Source organism: Callithrix jacchus, chromosome 2, assembly GCF_049354715.1.
Source record: "Callithrix jacchus isolate 240 chromosome 2, calJac240_pri, whole genome shotgun sequence".
Taxonomy (NCBI): Eukaryota; Metazoa; Chordata; class Mammalia; order Primates; family Cebidae; genus Callithrix; species Callithrix jacchus.
In genome coordinates, this window is record NC_133503.1 from 107,234,152 (window position 1) to 107,251,567 (window position 17,416).

Here is a 17,416-nt window from a genome sequence, read left to right on the forward strand (position 1 = left end):
GAAAGGATGGGAAAGATCTAGATGTAGATACAGATGAGACATGAAAGTTTTACATGTAATTAGACTGGCTGTGATCTGCCAGTGGTGTTCACACCATGTTCAGAAGAACTGTAGAAAAGGGGGTATAAAGGTAGTAGAGGCTGAAGCAACAGTGCTTTCTAGTTTAAGTGAGCCAGAGACACTTTGCTTTTATGTTTTACTTATGGGACTTTTAGATAAAACTTTAGATGAAGAAAAGTTTAAGTTGGTAAGAGGAGCCTGCCTGAAAATCTAGTTTTTCAGGGTCTGGAGGTAGCAAAAGTGCTCGGTATTGAAGGTTTTAAATGAGTTAACAGTAGAGTTTGCATTTCAGATATGTGTAACTCCACTGTGAAAGATATTGTTATTTATAAAAAATGGCTTAAAGAGTCATCTAGTCACTATTTTTGGTTTGTTCTTACCAAATAAGGTTTTTCTCTTAAAACTAAATTCTCTTTCCAATTAGAAATATATGAAAAACAAACACACATTTTAAGTCTGTATTTTAAATCAGTATTCAGAGTAAATCAATCTCTACTTAAAAAATTAAATGATGAGTAAGAAAAATATTGGTCTAATATAACTATAAGCTAAATAAGCATAATAAATGTATATCATTCCTAAGATCCAGTATGGATATAACATCATATCAGAAAGAAAACAAGTTTTAGACACACACACAAACACATACTTTAGGTCGCCTACCCTTCTATCCACTCAGTTTTCAGACTTCTGTAAGTTAATAAATATGAGTATCGTCAGTTTAACCAGAACTCACATTGGTAACATGATAAGCTTAATGAATCTAGTTAAGTAATCTATCTTCTTTAGTACCTTTAAAATTTTTTCCTTCTACTTCTTTATCTTCAGTTATCTATCATATATTTCTACATAGAAGAAACCTTTTGGATTTATGGCCCAGGTTACTGTTTCTCTTTGCCACTTTTTTTACGTAGCACTGAGTTACACTATGCATGTCACTGTAAGAAACTAAAATAGGCATCAATAAACAACAGAGAGTTCTGACCCATAACTGTATTTCTTGATTCACCATAGATTCAACAACATCACCCATGAAACTGAAAAAGTATTTTCCAACAAATTTATATGTGGAAAAAAGAGTCTTAAGATTAATTCACCTTAACAGTGATTTAGTAAAAAGCCTATACTGTATTGGTCTTCTCTCACCAAAGAAAAAAACAACTTACAGAATCATCTTCCTCCTCATCGTCTTCATCTGCATGGTGGAAGAAATGCCGATAATTTCCAGTATTTATTTCTGTTTCTTCTGGTCCAACAAAGAATCTGGGGGCTTCACTCATTTTTATTTGATTTGATATTGGTATAATTGAAATGATTTATATTAAAACTGCCTCTAAATAAATAGCATCAAAAGAAAGCATTCTCCAGATATTAGCTGACACACAGGTCTGTGACAGCTTGTTTCTTCTTGTACAATCACTTGAAATTATGATGACTGTTGGCAAATGCTCTTTTGTTTCTAGATATCATTGCTTCATTGTTGATATCAAAGTTGTTGTAATTCAAAATATAAAGACAGTGAGGCTATTGCTTTCCTCAGTTGATATAGCAATCTTTTTACCTAAAATGCAATAAAAAAATTAATTTTGGACAGTACACTCCAGAAACATTCATGTAAAAAATAATTTTAAATGACACTCATAAAATCAGCACCAATAACTTGATGTATATTGTCAAAATGAAAATACATTTTCTCCAATAAAAAATTACTTAAAAACAAAAAAATTAAGAAACTAAGACTTATATTCAGTAATATACATCTTAGCAATTTGACAAATATACGAAATAACAAGACTACACATTAAATTCCTCATCTAAAAATATCTAAAGCAATTAACAGAAAAGTACTCGTTATAACACAATTATATTAAAGCTAAATCTCTTAGCACATAGTTCCAAAATATCTAAATTCCATGGAAAAGAACAGACAAAATGTAATGCAGCTTTAAAAACCACTGACAAATATTAATCTGAAATTAAATTAAATCAGTTTGTAAAAGTTATCTGTAAACAGCTTTTTTAGGAACATAACCATCCTACATTCTGGTCTCATACATAAATGAACAAAAAGGTTAGAGTCTAAACGGATTTCATTTTAACAGCAGTTCTTAAATGTGTAGAAGTCAAAAACTCTTTTAACAAATCTAATAAAATCTGTGCATCTTCTCCCCAGAAAAAAAAAAGTACATGTGCACTAAATTCTGCAAGCAATTTCAGGTGATTCATTGACATTCAAACTCTTCTACATAACCAGGCATCCATAAATATGATGGATGGACTCAGTGGCTCATACCTGTAATCTCAGCTACTTGGTAGGCTAAGGTGGGAGGATCACTTGAGCCCACCCAATAGCTTGAGGTTGCAGTGAACTATGACTACCACTATACTCCAGCTTGAATAACAGAGGAAGACTCTGTCTCAAATAGATAAATGAGTGCTATTTAAGAGCAGTATCATCTCAAAATATTCCTTTCCATAGTTGTTTACATGTACTTGTTTCCTGGTCATATTAAAATTAATTATATACCAAGTTAAAGCCACATAACAAATGCTTTTCTTGATTACTGGTAGTTCAAGAAATTACTTGATTGAATATTCTTAAAAGTCAAACAATATGCTAGGTAGAATTAAAAGCATAATTCCAAAAGGTCTACTCCTAAAGATCTAATTTCAGTATAACTGGTGACTCCCCAGTAGACATTAAAACCAATTTACCCAGTCAGCCTTCACTTTAAATTAGTGTTATAAAATTTAAAATAATTTGTAATTTAAAAATTAAAGCAGAAATAAATTACTTTATAAATCAAAGCCTTTTGTTCTTATTCCTTCTGCACTGTTTAGCATGTAGAAATGTTTACTAAAAAAGAAAAACGGAAAGTTTCCAGTTGCTGTAAAACTAGATGTTGGTGGATAAGTTGATTTCAGTTCTGTTTTCTATCAAATAGCAAATATCTGTTGTTTTTATCAATTTTTTTACTCTTTCCATCTAAAAACAGCTCAAATATTTCAATAGTGGAAGGGGAACATTCTGGAGTCAGATACATCTGTTTTAATGTGTCACTGCTTAACTAGTGATGTATGCTAGTTGCTATTAGTCTATAAAAAAGGGAGTATATCTCTGGTGGATACCTGGTTGATAAAAAAGAAAAAAGGAAAAGAAAAGAAAAAGGAAGTACAGTAGCACCCTGCAACCCTGTAAAGATTAAGTGAGATGGCATAAGTGATTGGCATATATTAAAACACTCAGTAAACCATAGTTTCTATAAATACTCCTATAAACCAAACTCCCTACTGACTCTAACATGTAAATCTAAAAGAATGAATTGTCCATTATTTGTTGAAATGAACATATTTATTCAACAAATACTATTTACTTATTATAAAAGGCATAGTATTAGGTGCAAGTTATATAAAGTCAAAGTAAACGTGGCTCTTTTCCTTAAGGAGATTTTGGTCTAAGAGAAAGACAGCCAAGTAAATTGACATTTCGTATTTTAGTGTGATAAGCACACCAACAAAAAAGATAATAGAAACACGTAATTATGTAATGAAATGTAATAAATGTCTTACTATCCATTTCATAATGTCAATGATGGGAGACACCAGGTCCAGTATGTCAATGCAATATACTTATATGTATATATACGTGAATATATTAGTGTGTATATACACACTTTATAGCCTTATTTTAAAATTGTATTGTACTGCCTCCTAAAGTGTTATAACAGTGGAAACAATCTGCTGTAGAGGTAAAACTGAAAATTATTTTTTTTGGCTTTTTAATTATAGAGTATTCATTGTAAAAAGTCTAGAATACATAAAAATAAAATTTAGAAAAATCAGTTAATGAGCCTGACACAATGGCAGAACTAACAGTTGTAGTTCTGCAGACCTGTTGGGCTATGTTTCCTACTATTCTGTGATGGTTAATACTCAGTGTCAACTTGACTGGATTGAAGGATGCAAACTATTGATCCTGGGTGTATCTGTGAGGGTGCTTCCAAAGGAGCTTAATGTTTAAGTCAGTGGTCTGGGAAAGGCAGACCCACCCTTAGTCTGGGTGGGCACCATTTAATCAGTAGCCAGGGCAGCTAGAATATAAAGCAGGCAGATTTAAAAACAAAACAAAACAAAAAAACGTGAAAAGGCTAGACTGGCTTAGCCTCCCAGGCTTCATCTTTCTCCTGTGCTGGATGCTTCCTGCCCTCAAACATCAGATTCCAAGTTCTTTAGCTTTGGGACTTGGATTGGTTTCCTTGCTCCTCAGCTTGCAGATGGCCTATTGCAGGACCTCGTGATTGTGTGACTTAATACTATTTAGTAAACACACCTTTATAGATATATCTATCTTATTAGTTCTGTCCCTCTAGAGAGCTCTAATACATAGTCTTTTCAATATATATTTTCCCACATTTTGAAATACTTTACAAAATATGTTTACGTGTAAGTAGAAATCAACTTTTGGGGGAAAAAGTATGTATCCAATAGATTTTTTTCCCCAAGGATATGAATTAATGACTGATATCCTGTTTTGTTCACTTACTCCGATTCTATTTAAGTCTTTAATGCAGCATGAAGTATATAGATATATGTCTCTTATTTGATTATGACTTTAGGTCTGAAACATGTCTCATTCATTCATTTGGTAAGGCAGTAGGTAAATCAACAAATAAATACATGTTAGAAAGACCTCTTTAATAAGGTGACATTTAAATATGAATTTAAATTAAATGAGAAACCAACCATGGGGTTATATGGTGGTAACACTCCAGGTAAGAAAGAAAGTATAAAGGCTCTAAAGCAGAAGTATGCTTGGCATATTTCCCAAGTTCATTAAATAGTAAGGTAACTAGAGCAGAATGCAAGCAAAGGAAAAATGGTAGAAAATCATGTTGGGTAAGTAGTTAAGATGCACACAAAGGACTGAGGAGCAATAGGAATTTTCAATTTGTTAAATGTGATTGCACTGCATTTAGGAAGGCTGAGGCAGGCAAATCACTTGAGGTCAGGAGTTTGAGACCAGCCTGGCCAACATGATGAAACCCCTTCACTGCTAAAAATATAAAAATTAGCCTGGCATGGTGATGTGCACCTGTAATCCCAGCTACTCGGCAGGCTGAGGCAGGAGAATCACTTGAACACGGGAGGTAGAGGTTGCAATGAGCCGGGATTGTGCCAGTGCACTCCAGCCTGAGCAACGGAATGAGACTCTGTCTCACAAAACAAAACAAACAAACAAACAAACAAAAAACAAAAAAAAGTAAGAGGAGATGAAACACAGAGAAGTTATACAGAAAGTTATTTTGAAGAGTTTATAAAAGATGGACAGAGGAATTGGACCTCTAAAGGACATAAAGTGAAGGAAGCCTTTCTTTTTATTTTCCATAATTCCATCTTAATATATGAGATATACTAACAGATGTCATTAAAAAAAATTAACAGGCTAGTGGTTAAGAGCATGGATTCAGGGGCTAAAATACCTAGGTTTAAATCCTGACTGGTCCCATTAGCTGATCTTGAGCAAGTAAGTTAACTTCTTAGGGCCTCAATTTCCTTATCTGTAAATTGTACATATAGCTCATTTTAATACTTTTATACATAAGGTAATATAATAACAGTGCTTGTATCCCAAAGTCTAGGCTATACTCTACACAACTTAATCAAAATGAATGAGAGTAGGGTTCAGGTAAGTTTAAGGCTTCCCAGATAATTCCAATAAGTAGCGAAGTTTGAGAACCAGCTTTTGAAAATGAGTATTATTGGAGATTTCCTATAATAAAAAGGAGACAAAACTGATGAAGCAGAATTTTTGTCTTCCTGGTGCTTGGCACATCTCAAGTACCCAACAGATATTCCTCTACAAAATTTCCCTTAACAATTTACAAGATCTCCGAATCATTCGTTTTGACCTTTTGTCACCTATAACCTTATTATTTAACAGCTTGGGTTATGTATACCCCTCCAAAACATAAATATCAAGGGAATGAACATTTATTAGGCACTGTTACCTAGTAAGTACCATATTTGTAAATTCAAAGCCTCCCACCCTGTTGCCTCACCATGAATGAACTACAAGTATGCCAATAAATTAATTGACTCAGCCTTCAAGGCAGCTGTTACTCCCTGGCCAATTGCTTCCAGTAGCACTCTCTTCAGTTTCCCCAGGATACTGTACAAATAGTACCATTTTCCATGTATGCCTTATCGTGAAAAGAGTTGGGAAGAAATTACTTACTACTTTGTGATTTAACAATCTCACAGCCATCCTGGAATTAGGAATATCTTCATTTTATAAGTGCTTTACGTATGTACTCTATTTTGTCATTAAGCATGTGTCTATTTTGTCATTATAAATTAAGACTTGAGGGTCAGAAAGTTTAAGTAATTTGATCATCACCACACAACCAATAAAGATTGCAAATGAAAATCAAACCCAGGGCTGTTTAAACCAAAGGCCACTATACTCACTTAAGAGCAAAAATCAGGCTCCATGGTCCTTATGACAGCATTGCAAATATAAATTATCAGAAAACTAAAAATATAAATTCAAATATATTTCTCTCACCCAAGTAGCATATATACCATAGAACAAGATGAAATTTTATGAGCATTATAAGAGATCCAGGACATTCAAATGATTTGTGTTATTTCACTTAAAATGCTGATAATTGAACCAAGTACAGTTTATGCTTATAGTACTTCCACATTATTCAGCATTTTGATCAATGGTCAGTCATTAATTTCAACATATGTTAACTGTCTGGGCGTAAAGACACATACATTATTCAAGTATCTGTGTTGAACCTTACTTTAATTTTAAAATTCTTTCTATAGCAGCAGTCCCAAAATGGACTGATTACATCAGAATTATCTGATAGACTTGTTAAAACACAAGTGACTGGGCTTATCATACATTAGGAATTCCTAAACAGTAATTCTTAACTAGAAAAAAACTATATTTTTACAAATGGATGAGCAGCCAGATTTGGGAATCTATCTGTACAAAAGACAAATACCCCTTAAACCTGTTATCTAAATCTGAAATGAGTGTTAACGCTACTAAAAGTGTCCACACTTCATGCAGTAGTTCTCAAACATTAGCATGCAACAGAATCACCTGTAGAGCTTGTTAAAATACTAAACTAAAAACTCTAGGGGTGGTGGACAATATTTTACTTTTCCAAAAGTTCCAAGGTGATGCTGATGTTGCACATCTTGGAATCACACTATGAGAACAATTGCTCTAGACATAAAACTCTGAGTTTGAAAACTTTTTCTGAAAGTTGCTCTGCTCTGTGTCTTAAGTCAAGTTATTGAAACTCTCTAGTCATCTATAAAATGGAATTATGAATCTTATACATTGTCTTGATGATTAAATTACAATACAGACACCACAGTAAATAGCACATATTAAGCATTCAGTAAATAGCAGCTGTTTAATATTTTGTTAAATATTGTTATGACAGTTTTCTAACAGATTTAATTGGCAAGGAACAAATATAAATAACTCAATTTAGAATATATCTACTTACCTCTTTTCTAATGAAGACACAGAAATCCTTTGCTACTGCTGTTGTTGAAGACCTCTTTACATCTTTTCTAGTCTTACCACACTGCTTGAGGCTATCATAAACACTACTACCGGAGATAATCAGTCGTCTCTTTCATACCTTTACTGGTAGCGGCTAGAGCTACCTGATCCTCAAAATAACACCCTGCATCAGCCATCAGTTCCACCTAGTATTCAGACCCCTCCTTACCAGAGCTTAAAATTTCCAAGCCATCATTGTGTAGCCCTTTTCATAGGTTCCCTCAGGAGCTCGCCTATAAACTAGTAGATTTCTACTCTCAAAATCAGAGGAAATGGGAGCTCCTGCTCCTGCTGCTCAGTCTTAATGCAAATACATAACTAGTTTTCCTGAAAATTCAAAAGCATTTTCCAGTGCAAATATTGTTATAAACGGTGATTCCTTTCCAGGGCACTAATAGTGCATCCACACAACAGCGAATAAATAGGCTTCTGCAGGCTGGCACAGGCAATCTGGCTCATTAATAGGATTACACAAAAAAGCCCATTCCAAGTTCCACACAACCTTCATGTTGAATTTTTTTCCTTCTTCAAACGTTCATTTAGTATCTCTTTGCTGAATCTGCATTTCCTTCTGCCCAGAAATCACCACTCTCCTTGAAAGTTCCTATCCCTGCTTCAAAAACCAACTGGAAAGTGTTCAATGAAGGGTTTCCTAAGAACTATCACACCTCTGTTTTGTGTTAATAAACCTAAAAACTCTCTCCCATCTTCTATGTTCTGCGGCATTTTAGATCTTTTCACTTATCTGTTTCCATCAGAGTTGCATATTTTCCTCTCCAACTTTTTATTATGAAAAATTTCAAATACTCAGAAAAGTTGAAAGAACAGTGTATTAATCATCCATATACCCACCATTATACTCACAATTGCTAACATTTTGCCATATTTGCTGTCTTTTTAATACACACACACACACACACACACACTTGCTGTACCATTTGAAAGTACTAGGTATTAACATACCTCATCTCAAGTACTTTAGTATGCATCTCCTAAAAACTAAGAACATCGTCCTACACAATTCCTTTTCCACGTGAGAATGTTAATGTACAATTAATATGTAGTTGCATGGAAGCTTTTAGAGAACAAGGACCTAATCTATGTTCCCACCACTTAACTGGGTGCATAGCACTTACTTGGGTAATCAACAGATGTTCTACCTCATAATAACTACTCTGAAAGTCATATGAATTTAAAATTTAAACAGCAACGTTTGATTTTAAAAATTTCTGTGCATCAGTTTAGTCATTTGCTTTACATAAACCTGTGCTGCAGTAAGTACAGTATTTTGGGTTTGGAACTACTTAATTCTGTATCACAATACTCCATAGTCATAGATCATGTCTATCTTTTTTCGGACATATAAGTAGGTACAAGAAATTTTTTAAAATAAATGAATACTTTCAGACACTGAAAATGTTAGTGAAGAAATTGAAATCGAGGAAGAACAAGGTAGGGACAATAGAATACAGATTTTGAAAGCAGAGAGATCTGGTTTTTAACACAGATTCAAACGTTTACTTACAACGAATGTTTACTAGTGCAAGTTGCTTGACTGCTCAAAGCCTCAATTTCTAACTCTGCAAAATGGTGATAATAATCTAACATGCCTCCTGGAATTGTTTAGAGGAATGAATGACAAAATATGTAAAGCATTTGGCACACATAAGACTCCATTAATGGCAACTATCGTTATTATTTTATCTGAGACAAAAAATATTTATTAACACCAAAACAAAATCCCGTCCCAGTATACAGCGAGGATGTTACATGCTTAGATCAGCTATGCTTCCCACTTCCATAGTTAAGCCTTCCAGCAAGACAGCTACTATCCAAAGAATTCCAAGAGTCGCAAACTCCCGGGAAGTGGTCAAGAACCTCGTGAATGAGCCCCATCCAGGGATCGCCACCCTGGCCCCTTCCCCTTCAAGGTGCAGAAGGCTGCAACGCCCTCCAGTTGGAGGTGTAGCAGTGGCCTGCAGCCTCGGACCCTACTAAGAAAAGCTGCAACACACGAGGCTTTTGTTCTTTTAAAGTGGGTGTGGGGTTGACAGAGTGGGATAAAGACTAAGGAAGAAAAATTTTTAAACAGCCACGTCTACCCACAGCAGTCCCACAACTCGAGTCTAATCACTTCGGTGGAGCCAGACACCGAGTAGAATAGAAGCTCGGCAGTTCCCTTTTAGCTGAGCTACAGTTTCTGGCGTCTCAAACCCAAGAAATGAAAAAGGGACGCCATAGGGGAGCAGGAGGATAAATCAGGGAGCGAAAGGACCTTAAAGCTATACTGTCACTCCACGCCCATGCTGTCATCCGCTCCGGCACTTGCCCCTCGGTGGAGCGCGTGTTTAGGGTATGCAGAGCACGGGAGACAAAGCAGAAGCCCAGCAGCCGCCTCAACCTTGGCATGATCAGATTCCGCATCTCCGTTTCTCCGGTTTCGGGGCCCTCACCTGCCACGAATGCGGTCGTTACGCGAGCAGTCGGGAGACGGTCAAGCCCATTCAGGTCTAGGTTCCCCCCTTTCATCCCGGAGGTAGGGGTGAGGTGTTCGTCCTGAGACTTCAGTTGTGGGCGTGGACGCACGCTACTTCCTTCAGTAGCAGCTCCAGGGCCACATTAGGGCAGCTCAAGCTACTACACCTCAGAAATATCGGTCACGCCTCTTCCCCGCCCTCCTCGGGTCTCACGCCGAAACAGCACCGGGCGGAACAATTTCCGGCAAAAGCCAAACGATCCGCCCTAACCTTTCTGACCGTGGTTCCTAAGGCTCCCAAAAGGACTATTCTCTTAAGAACCCGGGTAGTTCCGCTTCCGGCAGCGCCAGATAAATCTCGAGAGGAAGCTTAAATCCTGTCGTTTGAATTTAGGACCACCTCGGTGAGTGGTCATTCTGGTGTGCTGTGTCATACTTACTGCTTTTTTCAAGTGAGGCATAACCTGACAGTAATTTTAAAACCATTCGCTTCTGTCGGCCTAAGGAAGGATTTAATTGAGTCTGTGGGGAGATTTTGCGCAGGCGCCTTTGAGGCGGGAGGGCCTTGGGTGTTGTGACGTCCCGCGCGAGCTGAGCAGAAAGGGCGAGTGCTGTTTCGGGCCCGGAGAGGTGCCTACTGGGTTGTAATTGAGTTTTACCAAGTGGTCATGTTCCTGCTGATTCTTAGTGTAGCTGGACCTTGTCCTTAAGAGTTAGTTAACGAATCGCCGAAACGCTTAGGAAATGCTCCCTCACAGTTTAGTATCTTTTGAAACTCCAAGCAATTTTGGCCGGCGTTGAAGAATTTTTTTATTACTTTGATCAATCATTTAATCTGAAATTTTGCTCCAGATTTAAACACGGGGAGGGGAGAAACGTGAGCTCAAGACGGAATCCTGTCACATAACTTTAAAAGGAAAATGTACACTTTATCTTAGTGTGGGTTTTTCTTAAATGGGCATTTCTGAACCAAAGTAGATACTTTTTGAAGTGAGAATGCATTTATCCCATGTGGCTTCAGGTGAATGCATATGGCGATGAAGATATTTTTAGTTAAATGAATTTATACTCTCAAGTGAAGCAGATTGCAGAAACGTGTATTTGAATTTCCAAGCCCTTGATGTTGCCTAAAATTGTGCGTGTCCATTTTTTGGACCTTAAAATAGAATAATTCAAATGTCAGAATTCGATCCAAAGTAATGTGTTGACTGAAAATTGCAGATTTTAGATTGGAACTAGCGGGTATTACAACCTTTTAGGGGCTTGAATTGGTAACTTTGTTTTTAACCCTTGGTGAAATAGTTAATTCCTAATTTTATTTGACGTAGTACCTAACTACCTTTATAGAACACAAACATAAAATTATCACAGGAATTAAGCAATTACTTGATTTTATTTGATGTCATGCAGGGGACAAAGTGTACAAAGCTTAACCAAATATGATGCTGACATTCCTTTGTAAAACTACAAGTTGTAAGCAACTACCTTCGTTTTTTCTTCTTCCTACATGTTTAAGGACATAAGTAATTATTTTAACAAATTCTTGAAAATGTAAGCATATCCAAAGAAGTCCCAGGACAGTCTTTAGTTGAAACCACTTAATCTCCTTGTAAATGATACCTTTACTTAATAATCTTTGAGTATAAGAAAATATTTATATTTGCCCTGAATATGATAGCTTCAAGCCAGTTTCTCATATTAACTACTTTTCAAATACGTTGTTTCTAGGGACCAAGTAGTGTATGTATAGGCTTTGAAAAAAAAAAAAAACTTTCTTTCAGGTTATTTTTATATATGAATACCAATTATTAGCGGTAAAAGTTTTAACTATCTACTTCAAAGGCTGTGCTTTTCGTGAACTGATTCTTTCTTATGTATTTTCTATTTCTTTTTGTCATCTATCTCTCTACCTCCAGAACAAGTAGTTCCTTAACTGCATTAGACTGTAATATCATCATCAAAGGATGTAACTCCTGAGTCTTCTGATTTTGTTCTTAGCAGTAAAGCTTTAGAAGCATTGCTATAAAGTATTAATCCCCATTAATGAAAGGAAAGAGATTTTAAAATATATTTTCATGTAGATGAAGATTTTGGGAAAAGAAAGGGTTCTCTGTTACTTTCAACAGCCTGATATGGATGATAATACTTAGATATGATAATTATACTTTACCATATACAAAGGACTTTTAAGTTCATTATCTTCATCCTGATAATTGTGAAAAAGAACAAGATGTTACGTACTTTTCCAAACATGGATATTAATGCGTAAGTCACATACATAGCACAGTTTACTTATAGTGCTATGTATGTGAAAGTAAAGTATAATGTTTTCAAATGTGAAATAAGTTACCTCTGGAATATTTGCTATTTTTCAATTCATTGTTATTTTTAATTATCCTTTCAGGAAATTCAAGTAATTCTTTATTCATTTACAAACAGTTGAATGTCCACTATGTTCTGAACACTTAAAACAATGTAGACATAAAAAATTAATAAGATCTTTCCATTTCTCATTTATAATCTAAAATATTATTAGACAAATCACTTTATATTGTTTAACAGAAGCCTGAACCAAGTATTACAAATGCTAAGGATAACAGGTAATTGAGTTTTTGGTACAGCAGGGAGAAAAAGTGTGAAATTTGAAGAGATACCAAGTTACAGATGTCAGCACATGTCCTCATTTTATTTCTTCCAGTAAATTGGACAATCTCTGAACCTCCATTTTCTTACTTGTAGAAAGGATACAAAACTAATATCTACTCCATGGAGTATTATGAGGATTATCATAGTAAAATGTTATATAAATATTTGCAGTGTAGTAGCGAGTCACTTAGCAATGGGGATAAATTCTGAGAAATGCTTTGTTAGGCAGTTTGAGCATTGAGTGAATACAGACTCTACCTACATGAACCTAGATGAGGGTGTGTGTGTGTGTGTGTGTGTGTGTGTGTTTATTTTTTCATATAGAAAACCAAATGTCCCTCCACTTTATTGTCATTGATTCCTCCCACTTGATCTGCAGTGCTAATATCAAATGCCCTATATGAAGTTTCTATATATGCTCCATTATCATCTTATAGGACCACTATCTCATAGGCAGTACATCCTTAACCAAAACATTCTTATGCAGTGCAATTGCATTGGCAATTGTTTTTAAAACTTTAAATTTTTTAATTTATACTTTTGGTTTTTGCAAAAGTATAAACAGAAGTATACAGTATATAGCCTTTTTTGTCTGGCTTATTTCACTTAGCATGATTTTGAGATTTATTCAGTTTGTTAGGTCTACTTGTCGTTTGTTTCTTATCAATGCTTAATAATATTCCGCTGTGTGGATCTACTATAATTTGTTTATCTATTCACCAGTTGGTAAACATTTGTTTTCAGGTTTTGGTTGTTATGAATAAAACGTCTAGAAACATTCACTTACAGATTTTTAGGTGTACATATTTTCTTTTGGTTTAGTATCTAAGATTGGTATTGCTGGACCATATGGTAAATTGATGTTTAACTTATAAGAAATTGCCAAACTGTTTTCCAACATGTTTATGCCATTTTCTATTATCACCAGCTATGCTCTGTATCTTTGGTAGTAACTAGTATTGTCAGGTTTTGTTTATTTTTGTCGTTGTTAGTGTGTAGTCATATCTTACTGTGGTTTAATTACATTTTTTTCATTGTCTATTGATGTTGAGCATTTTTTCATGTGTTTATTTGCTAACCATATCTCCTCTTTGGTGAAGTGTCTGTTTTTCCATGTTTTAAATTGGGTTGTTTGCTTTCTTGTTAAGTTGAGAATTCTTTAGAATTCTAGATACAAGTGATTTATCATATATGTATATTTTATCCCAGTGTTACTTCTCTCTCTGTTTTCAGCAATTCTTTAAAGAATAAAAGTTTTAATTTTTTTCTTTATGGATAGGTGTTTTTTCTTTGCTACCCAACCTAAGCTCACGAAGATTTTGTTGTTGTTGTTGTCTTCAAGAAGTTGTATAGTTTTAAGTTGTACATTTAGGTCAGTGGCCTATCATGAATTAATTTTTACAGATTGTATGAGATATGAGTTGAGGTTCATCTTTTTTCAAAGGATGTTTAATTGTTACATTTGTTGAAAATATTATCCATTCTTCATTGAATTACCTTGGCACCTTTGTTGAAAATCAGTTTACCATAACTGAGTGGCTGTTTCTAGCACTATTCTGTTCCGTAGATTTAAGGCTGTCATTTTGCCATTATAGCACAGTCTTGATTGCCATAGCATTATAGAAAGTCCTGAAACCATATAATGTGAAATTCTTCAACTATATTCATTTTCAAAGTTGTTTTGATTATTCTGAGTCCTTCAGCTTTCCATATCAGTTTTAGAATCAGCCTGTCAGTTTCCTCAAAAGAGCTTGAGGGTTTCTGACTGGGACTGCGTTGTATCTATAGAGATCAATTTGGGGAAAATTGGCATCTTGTCCAGCTTTTTCTCAGTGGTAGAGAGGGAGTGACTCCAGCTTTCCACATTCTAGTCACAAACCTATATGGGACTGTTTAGTGGTATTTCAGAAATAAATAATTTACGCCCGTTATTATATTCACTATGATATCTTTATCGGAAGAGATCACAGAACTAATCCCTCTATTTGTGAATTGGGTGCCATCCCCTGGTGCCATCTCAGGAACATCATACCATCAGTCATGAATTTTTTTTTTCTCCTCTGTTTTCATTGGTCTTTCTAGAATCCCTTCTGTTAGCATTAAATTTTGGGGGTTATTCCCTTTTTGAAAGCAAAACAATCTTGTTTAAAAAAATTGTTTTAATTGTAGCAAATCACACATAACATGAAATTTACTGTTAACCATTTTTAAGTGTACAGTTCAGTGGCATTAAGTACATTCACACTGTTGTACAACTACTACCACCATCCATCTCCAGAACTCTTTTCATTTTGTATAGCTGAAACTCTTGACCAGTTAAACAATAACTCTTTCATTCTCTCTTCCCCACCCTCTGTTCTATGCAACCATTATTCTTCCTTCTGTCTGTATTTGACTACTATGAGTACCTTACATAGGTGGAATCATACAATATTTATCTTTTTGTGACTGGTTCATTTCATTCCTGATTAGCTTAATGTCCTCAATATTCATCCATGTGGTAACATGTTAGAATCTCCTTCCTTTTAAAGATGTCTGAATATATACACAATATTTTGTTTATTCATTCAGTTATAGATGGACACAAGTTGCTTCCATCAATTGGCTGTTGTGAGTGATGCTGCTATGAGCATGGCTGTCAAAACTGAGGGTCAAGAGAATCTACATCTTGTTTATTATCCTGTCTCCAGTGTAGCAGTTACTCAGTAACATTTTTTAGATCAATGAAGGAACCTTTTATCTGTCTCAAGCAGCTGTCTTGTAGCTTCTTGCCTTACAGCTAAGCTCAAGTTTCTAAATCCACTTACTGACTTCCCATTCATTTCTTTGCAGTCTGGTCACCACCTGCCCTGCTATACTGTAGCTATACTCTATACTGTTCCAAAGCCACTAGCTACATAATTGTTCGTATATCACTGAGTCTCTCTATTTCTAAGAACTTTGTATTTCCTACACTTCTATTACCAGAACCTCTTCTGGCTTTTTTTTTCTATTTCTCTGGCTATTTTCATATCCCTGAAGATTCACAATATATTTGGGAGAGAGACATATAAACTAATACATTCAATAGAGTGTTTCAGATTTTATGATAACAGTTGATACATGTTACTGTGAATGTGCCAAGGAAAGTGTGCACAAATCTCGGAGACTGTGTCAAAAAGGATTCATAGATGAGTGAACTCATTAATGTGAATGTTGAAGGATAAGGATACATCTACTGTACTACCTACTCTGTACACTTTCCATCTGATCCTTCTTCCATTGCCTTAACTTCACCTACTTTTTACATGCTGAGCTTAACCATGAAGAATGCAACCTGCTTAATAGTGTCATCTTTCTCCCTAAGCCAGATCTTCAGAAATAATCCCAGATTCTTCTTTGCATTTACTCCACACATCTAGTCAGTCACAGTTCTTATATGATGTATCTATCCGTTTATATACTGACACTGCTTTGACTCAGAATTTCATCATTTCTTGCGTTAATTTTACAGTAGTTCCCTAGCTGACTGGTATAGATTTTCCTGTCTCTACCCCAATCTCTATTCCATTTTGGTGATCGAAATTTGATCTTGTAACTCCAACTCATTCTTAAAATTTCAAGTTATTCCAGGTTGGAGTGGTTAGAAGACATTGTAGGAAATGACACCTAGCCAGAGTTTCAAAAGATGACTAGGGGCTGAAGAAATGGGAATAAAGTTCATTCCAGGCAAAAAATATCAATGAAAAGGTATGAGCACACTGCATGGGATGTTTGAAGAACTGTGATTATTTTTCGAATTGAGACTGCCAAGAGAAAAACATGGAGAGACTGGTAATGACCATATCTTATAAAGCCTTGTATACTGGCAGAAGTGTTTAGACATCGTTAGTGCTATCGTCTTAATGGTTTCATTCTCCCAAAATTCCTTTGTTGAAATCCTAACCACCAAGGTGATGGTATTAAGAGGTGGGACTTTGGGGTCGGGCATGGTGGCTCATGCCTATAAGCCCAGTACTTTGGGAGGCTGAGATGGGTGGATCACTTGAGGTCTGGAGTTTGAGACCAGCCTGGCCAGCATGGTGAAACCTTGTCTTTACTAAAAATACAAAAATTAGCTGGACTTGGTAGCACGCACCTCCCAGCTACCTGGGACGCTGAGGAATGAGAATTGCTTGAACCTGGGAGGCAGAGGTTGCAGTGAGCTGAGATTGCGCCACCGCACCCCAGTCTGGGTGACAGAGTGTCACTCTGTCTTAAAGAAAAAAAAAAAGAGTTGGAACTTTGTGGAGGTGACTTGATCATGGATCAGAGCCCTCATTAATGGGATTAGTGCCCATATTTTAAAAGTCCCCTTTCCTCATGTGAAGTTACAGTAGAAGACAGCTGCCTGTAAAAAAATGAACCCTCAGTAGACCCTAAATTTGCTGGCATCTTGATGTCGTACTTCCTAGCCTCCAGAACTGTGAGAAAGGAATTTCTGTTTGTAAGCCATCCAGTTTGTGGTATATTTGTTATAACCACTCAAATGGACAATCAGGAATGGCAAAAGGCCTATTTCAAGTTAAGTGAATATTTTGACAAGATTTGTGTTTTAGTGTGACCTCCATGACTGCAGTGAGAACAGATACTATTATTAGAGACAAAGGAGGCAAGGTCAGATA

General features: G+C 35.7%; 2 protein-coding genes across 52 annotated transcripts in view; one reads left to right on the forward strand and one right to left on the reverse strand.

Annotated features, from left to right (window-relative positions):
• PPIP5K2 (diphosphoinositol pentakisphosphate kinase 2) overlaps positions 1-10,651 on the reverse strand; it is an 86,698-nt gene extending 76,047 nt beyond the window's left edge. For 40 of the 43 annotated variants that reach the window (XR_013532199.1, XR_013532194.1, XR_013532197.1 and 37 more), the window contains exons 1-2: positions 10,105-10,341; positions 1,227-1,621 (exon numbers count right to left, since the gene is read on the reverse strand). Coding sequence is in view for 34 of the 43 variants with exons in the window: in XM_035291144.3 (XP_035147035.3) it covers positions 1,227-1,340 (114 nt within the window). In the remaining 9 variants the exon portion in view is untranslated. Of the gene's footprint in view, positions 1-1,226; positions 1,622-10,104; positions 10,342-10,567 lie in introns of those variants that run through there. The other 3 variants (XM_035291143.3, XM_078365092.1, XM_035291132.3) reach the window with 1 other exon arrangement.
• Positions 10,453-17,416, forward strand: part of GIN1 (gypsy retrotransposon integrase 1) — a 59,041-nt gene continuing 52,077 nt past the window's right edge. For 5 of the 9 annotated variants that reach the window (XR_013532200.1, XR_013532204.1, XM_078365096.1 and 2 more), the window contains exon 1: positions 10,453-10,531. The gene's annotated coding sequence lies outside the window, so the exon portion shown is untranslated. Of the gene's footprint in view, positions 10,532-10,701; positions 10,885-11,042; positions 11,149-17,416 lie in introns of those variants that run through there. The other 4 variants (XR_013532201.1, XM_078365097.1, XR_013532203.1 and 1 more) reach the window with 3 other exon arrangements.